General features: G+C 43.0%; 1 protein-coding gene across 1 annotated transcript in view; it reads right to left on the bottom strand.

Annotated features, from left to right (window-relative positions):
- Positions 1 to 8937, bottom strand: part of SMPD3 (sphingomyelin phosphodiesterase 3) — an 88281-nt gene extending 79344 nt beyond the window's left edge. Inside the window, exon 1 of the mRNA XM_075008829.1 lies at positions 7594 to 8937. Coding sequence (XP_074864930.1) covers positions 7594 to 8937 — 1344 coding nt within the window. The remainder of the gene's footprint in view (positions 1 to 7593) is intronic.
- Positions 8938 to 11042: the final 2105 nt, after the last annotated feature.

Genomic DNA, 11042 nt, shown 5'->3' on the forward strand with positions numbered 1-11042 from the left:
AGCGAGTGACTGAATGGTCAAAAATTACCTTGATTGTCCTTCTTTCCTTTTTTTAAAGATGGGTGCTACATTTGCCTTTTTCCATTCATATAGGATCTCTCCTGATCTCAAAGTCTTCAAAGATAATGAAGATAATGGCCAAAGGCAATAACGTCTGCCAATTCCCTCAGTACCCTTGGGTGCATTAAATGCAGACCCATGGATTTGTGTACATCTAGTTTTTCTAAGTAACTCTTGTTCCTTCCCCACTGAGGGCTGCCCTCCACCTTCCCATACTGCATTGTCTAGCACGGTAGTGTGGGAGGTGACCTTGTCTGTGAAGACTGAGGCAAAAAAAGCACTGAGCTTTGCTTACATCATCTGTCACTAGGTTACCACTCTCATCCAGTAACACTCCCAAACCTTCCCTGATAACCCTCTTATTGTTAACGTGTGTAGAAACCCTTCTTGTTACCCTTCACATTCCTCACCAGCTGCAGTTCCAAATGTACTTTTGCTTTCCTGATTACTGCCTGGCATTCTCCAGCCATGTATTTATACTCCTCTATCATCTGTCCATGTGTCAACTTCTTACATGCGTCCTTTTTGAGTTTAAGCTGACCAATGATTTCCCTGTTTAGCCAAGCTGGTTGCCTACCATATTTGCCTCTCTAAATATACAGCAGGATGGTTTGATTCTGTGACTTCAGTAAGACTTCTTTAAAATGCTGCCAGTTCTCCTGAAATCTTTTCCCCTTCATCTTCATTTCCCAAAGGATCCTGCCCATCAGTTCTCTCAGGCAGTTGAAGTCTGCTCTTTTGAAATCAAGGGTCTGTATTTTACTGTTCACCTTTCTTCCTTTTGCCAGAATCCTGAAATCTACCATCTTGTGGTTGCTTCAGCCCAGGTTTCCACCCACTTCTATTTCTCCTATTCGTTCTTCCCTGTTTGTTAATGGCAGGTCAAGTTGTGCATGGCCCTGGTCAGTTCCATCAGCTCTTGTACCAAGAAATTATCCCCAACATTCTCCAAAACCTTCCTGGATTGTCTGTGTCCTGCTGTATTGGTCTCCCAACAAATGTCTGGGTGATTAAACTCTCCCATGAGAACCAGAACCTGTGATTTGAAAGCTTCTCTTAGCTGTCTGAAGAAATACTCATCTACCTCATCTCCTGATCTGGCAGTCTATAGCAGGCTCCAACTACAACATCACCTCTGTTGCTTAACCCAAAGACACTCAACTGGATTTTCTCCCTCCTTATACTGTAGCTCTGCTGCTCCCTCACACAGAGTGCAACTTGTCCTCTTTTCTCCCCTGCCTGTCCTTCCTGAACTGTTTATACCCTTCCATGACCATGCTCCAGTTATGCGAATCATCCCACCAAGTCTCCGTTATTCCAATCACTTCATACTTCTTTGACTGTGCCAGGGCTTCTAATACTTCCTGTTTGTTCCCCAGGCTTTTTGCATTTGTGTACAGGCACCTTAGAGAAGTGGCTGATTGGCCCTCTTTCTCCTCTTCACCCAGGAATCTTACTTTGTTGTTCCTTACTCCTACCCCACTTACCTCAGGGCTTGCGTCACTGTCCCCTGAGGAACCTCGTTTAAAGCCCTCCTCACCAGGTTTGCAAGCCTGCTTGCAAAGATGCTCTTTTCTGTCTTTGTTAGGGGGATACTAAATCCTTCTCTGTGACACCACTTATGCAATCATCCATCTACTTCAGCGATTCGATGATTCCTACCTGGATCCCTTCCTTCCACAGGGAAGATGGACCAGAACACCACTCATGCTCCAGATTCCTTGATCTTTCTTCCTAGAGTTACATAATCTACAGCAATCTCATCAAGGCCACTCTTGGCTTTACTATTAGTTCCTACATAGAGAAGTAGGAAGGGGTAATAGTCTGCAGTTTTGATCACTTTTGGAAGAGATTCTGTAATATTCCAGATTCTAGCTCCCAGGAAGCAGCAAACTTGCCAGGATTCTACATCTGGACAGCAGATGGATGGCTCCATCCCTCTTCTGAGGGAGTCCCTGACCACCACCACCCATCTTCTTCTCTTAGGGGTGGTGGTCATAGAACCCCTGTCCTTTGGGCTGCATATCCCAGGCCTTACAATACATGAGGGTCTTCTTCTGATCCATTACCTGTGAGGTATCTGCCCCAGTTATCTCCACTGTGTCACCTGTGCAGAGAGGCTGAAAGCGGTTACTTAGCTCCACCGGAATTGGGGTGACTTGAATTGGTTTTCTTCTCCTGGAGGTAGCATGCTTCCAGTTCTCTTTCTTGTTTTGAACAGCCTGCTGTTCCTGCAGTACTGAATGGAGCCTTCTACCCAGAAAGTCTTCACCTTCTCTGATGGACCTGAGGGTTGATATTTGCACCTCAAGTCCTCTAACCTTCTCTTCCAAAATGGCAACCAGTTTGCACTTGGCACATATAAAATTCTTTAAGTGCTCTTCAAGGTGGCACTAGAAACATCTAGGGGAACTCTGAAGAAAGGGGAAAAATGGATGGTGACATGTCTACTGAGAAGTCTGCTGTTGTGACCTGCACGGCATGTCATCCGGGAGGATGACAAACATGGCACATGCCATGCAGGTCACAACAGCAGACTTCTCAGTAGACATGACACCATCCATTTTTCCCCTTTCTTCAGAGAGTTCCCCTAGATGTTTCTAGTGCCACCTTGAAGAGCACAACAGAAACAAACCTATAAGAAAGGAACAACTGGTGTGGGGTTCCCCCGCAAGGTGAACCCCCAGGCAAACTCCCTGTTCGCTGCTAACAGCGTTTGCTGTGGCTGCCTTCTATTAAGGTTGCTGGCTGGCTAGGCCTGGCTCAGAGCCTTGCCTCCAATCTAATCAGCCCTGGAAGGCCCACCTGGAAAAAAGAACTGCCAATCCACACCTTGCAAACTTATCAAACTGCCAAACATGCTTTCAGACTGCCCCCTTTGCAAAACAAATGCTCAGATACACAAATATTCAACCCACCAGCTCACAATGCAGCCCCCCAAAAGCCACACTCACTGGAGCTCCTTTTGTAGTAGTTAAGCTCTTATTAGAAACACAGTTGTCTGTCAAGTATGCAGACGAGCCCCTATAGTGACTCAGAAAGTTCCCATCACAATTTAAACCATGTGTTAATGTTCCGAATGGTTTAAATCATGATGGGAACTTTCTGAGTCACTATAGGGGCTCGTCTGCATACTTGACTCAATCTAATTCTTGATCTTCCCCCACACCCCTCCACTCTTTGATTTGCCCACCTTGATTATCTTTTTCTGATTTGTCCTCCTTGCTTACTGTTTTTGGTTCTCCGTGTCTTAAATATTGAGTCTGTTCTGGTCTGGATATGGTCTGAAGAAGTGGGTCTGTCCCACGAAAGCTCACCTAATAAACTATTTTGCTAGTCTTTAAAGTGCTACTTGACTGCTTTTTGTTTTGATAGTGTATAGACTAGCACGGCTTCCTCTCTGTTACTAGTTGTCTGTCCTATAAAATCTCATTACAATTGTTCCAAATACAACAAAATGAATTATGTTATTCTGTGATAAGAGCTTTAGAGCTTTAGAGTACCAATGGATGTGTTGTACTGAATTGGTTTTGCTTCCTGCAGGAAATATACTTCCCAGCTGCAGAGATGTCTGCAGCTATTCTGATATTCTGTGCAGTTGCAGACATCTCCGTGTGAAGCATTATCTAAAGTCCACTGAAATCAGTGGTGTGTGGAGCAGGCTCATAATACCCAAGTTCATCGTTTTTTGTATGTTATTGTTTCATTAATACATAAACCTTGCAGTTTGCAAACATTTGTATTAATAAATGCATCATGCCAAAGGTATACTACATAGATCACTGCATTGTCTCTTTAAAGAAATAACCAGTGACCACTTAATGTACGAATAAAATAGAATATGCTGGAATCACACAGGTATGAAACAAAAGTTGTTTTCTAGCTGGGTCTAGCATCTGTACCAGTTTAAGTGATTTTGGCCCTTCTGGAGTCCTTATACATAAATTGTCCTCCTATCTCCTCCTAAGCTGTGACTTTAAGAAGCTGAATGAATGATTAAATCTATCACCCCAATGGTATCTGGAAAACAATCTTAATTTTCTGCAGGGATAATGGAAACACTGCTGTCTTCCTAGCAGGGTAACAAATCAATGACACAGTGATGGGCTGTTGAAAGCCGACTGTTTTAACTTTCTTAATTCTTAATATATGCACATATTCAAGTGGAATAATTGTGACTTGAGTTATTTCCATATTATAGAGTGTCTATGCTCTTTTTATGTATGAGCTCTGAATAATGAGAGGATAAATTTTACTATATTTATCCATAAAAAAGATAACAGACTGCAACAATCAGATCAAAAATATGAGCCTCATTAGTTCACAGTGTACAGACTTAGGATTTCGGTTCTGTCCCACATATAAATTATATTGGAATGGCAAGTGATTACAAACTACATATGTATGTGTATGTTTTATCATCTTCTAATTACCATATTTAAACATTCTGATTTGATTGTTATTAAGGTTTACCAATACAGTCTGTCAGCTGTCCATCCAAATGTACACCTTATGGACAAAACTACAGGAGCTCACATTGTTTACCACATGCATTGAAATTTATTAAGCTGTACTTCCAATCTGTTATTCTTGATGACTATTTCAGCAATGGATTTTGTGCAAGCTAAGCAGCACTCTTGCAAAAAAATATTTATTTGAGCACCTGAAACATTCTATTATTTGTAAATGAAACCTTGGACTTAAATTGTTGGAGAAACAATTCTTTAATTGAAGCTATGTGTGGCACTCTACACCTCAAAGTAGCACTCTAGGACCGCCATATTCACCACTTTCAAATAATGTTTTGTGCAAAATATGGTTTGTACGGCATCATTTAAAAAACCTCTGTTGAGCATTATTATCCTGTTGGATTGTATGTGAAGTCAGGAAGTTTTGCTATGTGGGGGTTATTAAAATATACTGTGAGGTTGGGAACTCCCACAGCCAGCCTTTCAGGTACAACAGGGGATTAGCCAGATGTCTTCATGGTCCATTAAGGGGAATCCACACTCTTAACACCTATCCCAGAAAACTTCTCAGAAAGAGCATACAGACAATGAAGGCTGCTTGCCCAAAGGGGTAGCCTGCCATGCCAAGCCTGCAGATGGAGGGGGTGTAGGGGCAGGAATTGCCCGCAAGGCCCAGTGTTTCAAAGAGAACCAGAGTTCTGGTCACTATTGCTGATACGTTGGTAGTGGACGTGGATGGAATTCTGGGCTCCTTTGAATTGTCACGGCAGTGCTGCTGGTTGTGGCTGTGGGAGTTCAGTGCCATGGGCCAGGCAGTACTCAGGGCTGAATGCCTTAGGGCCCCACCCATTCCTATGTTGTCCGCATCCCTTCAGAGGCATGGAGTCGACCCCCGCTTCGCACCTTGCTCTCAGCGCTGTTGTCCACGTCACAAGCACAGATCTTTCCAAAAGCCAGAAGAAACTATCAAGGGCAGAAGTGACATTATGACCTGCTCTCACTCTCTTTATAAGTCAAAGAACTGGAAACACATCTGGAGGACAAAGACTTTGAACTGGGGAGGGTTGTCCTGGGTTGGAGGAGAGCTCCAGACTCTGTTTATACTATAAGGGTTAGACACTGCTTGATTCAAATCCTGTTTAGTTTATAGAACTCAGATACCCAATTTACCTCTATTTCTTAGGTAACCAACTTTGATCCCTATGCTTACTACTTACAATCACTCAAAATCTATCTTTCTGTAGTTAATACATCTGTTTTGTATTTGATCTACAATGTGTTTTGGTTGAAGTGCTTGTGAAATCTCAGCTCAGTTTACAAAGTCCAGTACGTATCCCTCACATGGGGATGAGTGGTAGGGTAATGAACTTTTCACTGGTCAAGCTTCTGATCCGCATCAGATGGTACAGTTATGGGCACAAGGCTGGTGTGGGTGTTGCCGGAGCCTGCCTGTTGTCGTGTCATGAGCGGCTAGGAGAAACACTCATGTAACTAACTTGGGCATGTCCGTGCCTGGATGTCTGCATAAGTGCATTACCTGCCAGAAGTTTGTAGCTTTCCAATAGCATCACAGTGTAAGAGGGAGTCCAGGTTGGATGGACGGAGAAATCTGTGGTCCTACAGTCCAGGCTGCACCCTGGAATAACCCCTCACGCTATCCTAAAGGCAAGAACCTGAAATCCAGTATTCCTGTGGATTTTTGGAAAGGTTTAGATTTGAAACCCTGGCTTTGAGTGTAGTTCTACAGTTTTGGTTCTTGGTCAAATCCAAAACCAGAAGCTCTTTAGTTTCCAGTGAGCTATACAACCAATTTCATTATAATTCAAACCAAGACGTTGCCAGTGTCTCAAAACCAACTCATTGCATGGAGATATCTAGTATCTGCCACCTCTGACCTTTCCGAGCATAGAATCACAGAGCTGGAAGGGACCTCAAGAGGTCATCGAGTCCAGCCCCCAGCATGATCAACCCCAACTAAGTCATCTCAGCCATGACCATGTCAAGCTGGGACTTAAAAGCTTCTAGGGATGGAGATTCCACCACCTCTCTAGGCAACACATTCCAGTGCTTCACCACCCTTGTGGTGAAGTAGTTTTTTCCTTATATCCAACCTACTCCTCTCCTTCTGTAACTTCAGACCATTACCTATTGTTCTGCTGTCTGTCACCACTGAGAACAATTTCTCTCCATCCTTTTTAGAGCTCCCCTTTGGGAAGTTGAAGGCTGCTATAACTCCATATTTTGAAACATATGTTCTTACAATCATAATCTTATTTAAATGAATTGCATGAAGAAAGTGAAAACATGTGCCCAAAGTTCTGAAGTGGAAAACAGACTTGGCATCTGTAGTTCCTGAGTAGAAAACAGCCCTACCGAAGAGATGCACCTCAGACCTGGGAAATTTTATAACACAGCCTTCTTGAATGAGCACTGCATGAAACAGGTTCCCCAGACTTTTTGGTGCATTTGTTCTGCACTTGGTTCTCTTCACTGTCCTTTACCACATCTTTTCCTCTGTGTAGTCTACTATTATAATTTCTGGTGCCAAACATTTTCCTTTGGTTTTGCTTATTTCTTTATTAACTATCACAACAAACAATGGAAGAGGCATCATTACTTGCTAAAAGACAGTTAACATTTCTCTTGGAATAAGTTTAGATTTTGTTTTATTTTGATGTTTGCCTGTCCCTCAACTATCTCCAGTTTCTTTTGTAAGCATACTGATTGAATAAATTTGTTAGTCATTGTGCTTGAGGCTTATTTAAAGCACATTAATTAAAAAAGGGTATTGTGCAAAGTGAGCAAAATCCAGTGAGAACAACTTGATACTTTGGCACCCTTAAATTTGAGCTCAAATCCTAGTTCCAAATCTTCAATGTTTCATGCATGTGTATCACCTTAGTATACAGTCCCTAAGTCACAGATTCTAGCCTAAATGTAATCCAGATCCGAACATGCCATCTCTAGTCCATCTCTAACAGAGTTGATTAGTCAGCAATAGAATTGATTTCTAATCAAGCATATATTAGAGTCAGTTATGGGTTTCATAAAGAAAGGGCCTTACCTTGAGAAATAAGGCTCCCTTGGAAGCCAAGGAGTCTGTTCCTTTTCCATTGGGGTAACAGTGATAGGCAGCATCCATAACTGGGTAGCGGCTGGCAAAAAGCAGGCCACTGTTAACAAACTTAAAGCTACAGCAGCCATGGCACCCATAGACCCCAACATCATAAAGAATATATTCAAAATAATGATGCAGCTGCTGTTTCAACTTCTCTGCTGCTCTTTTGTCAAACACTTCCTGCAAGCACAGGAAGTCCAAGTTGGCAGGGAAGAAAGCAGAGATCTCATGGTCAAAGATTTCATCCATATGCTTCTTTTTTCTCACAGAGGTCTTCTTCATAACTGAGGCTTTATAGAGGAGCTTATTGTTAATGCTGCTTTGGTCCACTGTGCCATCTCCAATGCGAACCTTAACCAGGGATTCTCGTGAGGCAGCGTAACTGTCTAAACTCCCAGAATCTCCTTCTTTCTGTTTATGGTTGGGTACTTGACCCTTTGTGCTCTCTCTTTCACCTTCCAATGAGTGTTCTGCTGGGCCACTGGGATTAGCCTGGGCACTAATGGCATCCACTTCTGGGTCTGAAACATGGCCATTATCCTCCCCATTTATTCGCACAATACAGGTATTGTTGTCCTCTCCCTCATTTAGGTCCTCCCCATGTTTAACATCTTTGCTATCCTCACTATTACTTGAGCCAGAATTGTCTCCCTTGTATTCCAGAGATGATGTCCTTTTGATGCTTACATTGACAGCACGGTTATTACTATCTCCACTTTGGGGAGAGACTAAGCTGCTGAAACTTGCTGCACTGATGGATGTGTTTGTGGGAGAATCTATATATATTTTTATCTGTGGTCTGCTTGCCCCATTTCTGATTCTCCGTCCAATTTCTCTAGCCCGGGCCTGTGTGTTGAACACATTGTTAAACCGTGCCAGAGAGTCTGGTAGTAGACAAACATTGGCGCTGCCAAAGCAGAAGCTTTTCCCATTGCCTGTTGCTTTCCATTCAGTCAGTAGTGTAGCTCCATTGGCCTGGTTCCGGTCTTTTAGCCTAGAGTAGATATATGGTCTTCTAGCTGACTGGAGAGGTGACCATAACAAGAAGCCAATCAGGGCAAAAGGAAGAGATGCCACCAGCAGTGCCAAGTAGATGGGAGTAGTAATAATGATGCAGAGTGCTTGAAAGTAGCATGGATCATCTGCCCTTTGACGTTTCTCATAGGTGGTAGGAACAAAAGAGGCTACAAGCCTGTCTGCAAACCAATAACATGGGAAAATCAGCCCCCAGGAAAAGGAATGCAGAACTGACAGAAAGCTGTTGGGAAATGGGGAAGTGTATAAAACCATTGCAACTCAGTTATGACTACACTTCAGGGACTACTACATGATGTCACCGTCAACCATCCATCAGAACACTGAGGTGGAGGTCCTGGAAAAATCGTCCAGCCACAGTTTGGCTTTCCAAGTGTAGTAAACACTTATCTTTTTAAAAGCACCATTTCACTCTGTCAAGTCAGAGGGAAACAAGACCACTGTCTCTCTGTCTTTCTGGCACCGATATTCTTCAGAGGAAGTCATTGCTCACTGCAAGGTACCATAATGAATCTCACGATAGGGCAGATGAAAGTCCTGTAAAGACAAAAGAGTAAATATATATTTAATGCTTATTCAGGATCTGAGACATCTTTTCCCTCACTCACACCAGTTTTTCTTCCAAGTCAATAGCTATTTTTCTTATGGTTCCTGTCATATCATTTTAAATGGCAATATGCCTGTCTGCCAAACACCGTGTAATGTCTTCTTCAAATTATTTGACATAATCTTCAGTAACTCCATTCACTTCTCTATCTGATTCTGACTCATTCAATGCAAATGAATTTAAGGTTGCCATGAAAATTGTAACATTGAATTCTCTGCTGCTGCAAAGTCTTAACTTCAGTATGGGATTAGCAGGGTATTTTTTTTAAACATAATTTCTTGCTCCTTAATGCTGCATTGTTATTTAAATCAAACACATCTTAATCTTATCAAATTCCATTTCCCAGCTATCTGTAGATTGTTTAAAACAGTATTATATTTAGCATCTTTCTGCTGTAGTTAATCAATATTGGAGTGACATAAAAGTCCTTTGATGAACAAGAAAAGATTTATGCAACATAGGTTTGAAGGCAAAGATACCTTATGATCCAGGACTCAGAACAATTAGTGTTTGTTTACCAAACCAAAAAGAAACTATAGTTATGCTGTGCTCTAAAATCTGCTTTAGGATAGCAACAGTTACTGATCAATCAATAGGTGGAGAGCAGAAAAGACAGGAAAATCAAGGTAATTAGGACAGCCATGATAAAGGAGCATGAAATAAGAGAGTAGGTGTGGATAAAATAATTTTATATTATGCACCTTAGGCTAAACAAATTCAAATCAGTGTCTTTGTCATGGCTGTAGGAGAGGGAGCCTAAACATGAGCCTGGTGTAAGGCCTGAAGCCTGAACCAAATGACCAAGAGTTATACTATGAATAACAGGCAGGCCCTGACATAAGCAGATATTTTCCTGCAACTCAGTGTCCAGGCCATGAAATTGGCCTCAGTACTTCTAGCACTGCTAAAACATATGGAGCATGTAAATAAATATGTTCCATCAGGACAATACAAGGACACCCCACCCTAGTACATCATAAAAAAGTTTGACAAAAGTAACAAATAGTGGTATTTGGTATGAAACATCAGGAGTGAAAGAACAATGCCAGGTTATGTGTACAGGAATGCTTTGTCTGATGTATCAGAAGGAAAGTAGAAGGGGAAGTAACAAACATGTCATAAACACATAAGAGCTGCGTCTACACGTGCACGCTACTTCGAAGTAGCGGCACTAACTTCGAAATAGCGCCCGTCACGTCTACACGCGTCGGGCGCTATTTCGAAGTTGAAATCGACGTTAGGTGGCGAGACGTCGAAGTCGCTAACCCCATGAGGGGATGGGAATAGCGCCCTACTTCGACGTTCAACATCGAAGTAGGGACGTGTAGACGATCCGCGTCCCGCAACATCGAAATAGCGGGGTCCTCCATGGCGGCCATCAGCTGGGGGGTTGAGAGATACTCTCTCTCCAGCCCTTGCGGGGCTCTGTGGTCACCGTGGGCAGCAGCCCTTAGCCCAGGGCTTCTGGCTGCTGCTGCTGCAGCTGGGGGTCCGTGCTGCATATACAGGGTCTGCAACTAGTTGTTGGCTCTGTGTATCTTGCACTGTTTAATGAAAGTGTGTCTGGGAGGGGCCCTTTAAGGGAGCGACTTGCTGTTGAGTCCGCCCCGTGACCCTGTCTGCAGCTGTGCCTGGCTCCCTTATTTCGATGTGTGCTACTTTGGCGTGTAGACGTTCCCTCGCTGTGCCTATTTCGATGTTGGGCTGAGCAACGTCGAAGTTGAACATCGACGTTGCCAGCCCTGGAGGACGT

This window comes from Carettochelys insculpta, chromosome 14, assembly GCF_033958435.1.
Source record: "Carettochelys insculpta isolate YL-2023 chromosome 14, ASM3395843v1, whole genome shotgun sequence".
Taxonomy (NCBI): Eukaryota; Metazoa; Chordata; order Testudines; family Carettochelyidae; genus Carettochelys; species Carettochelys insculpta.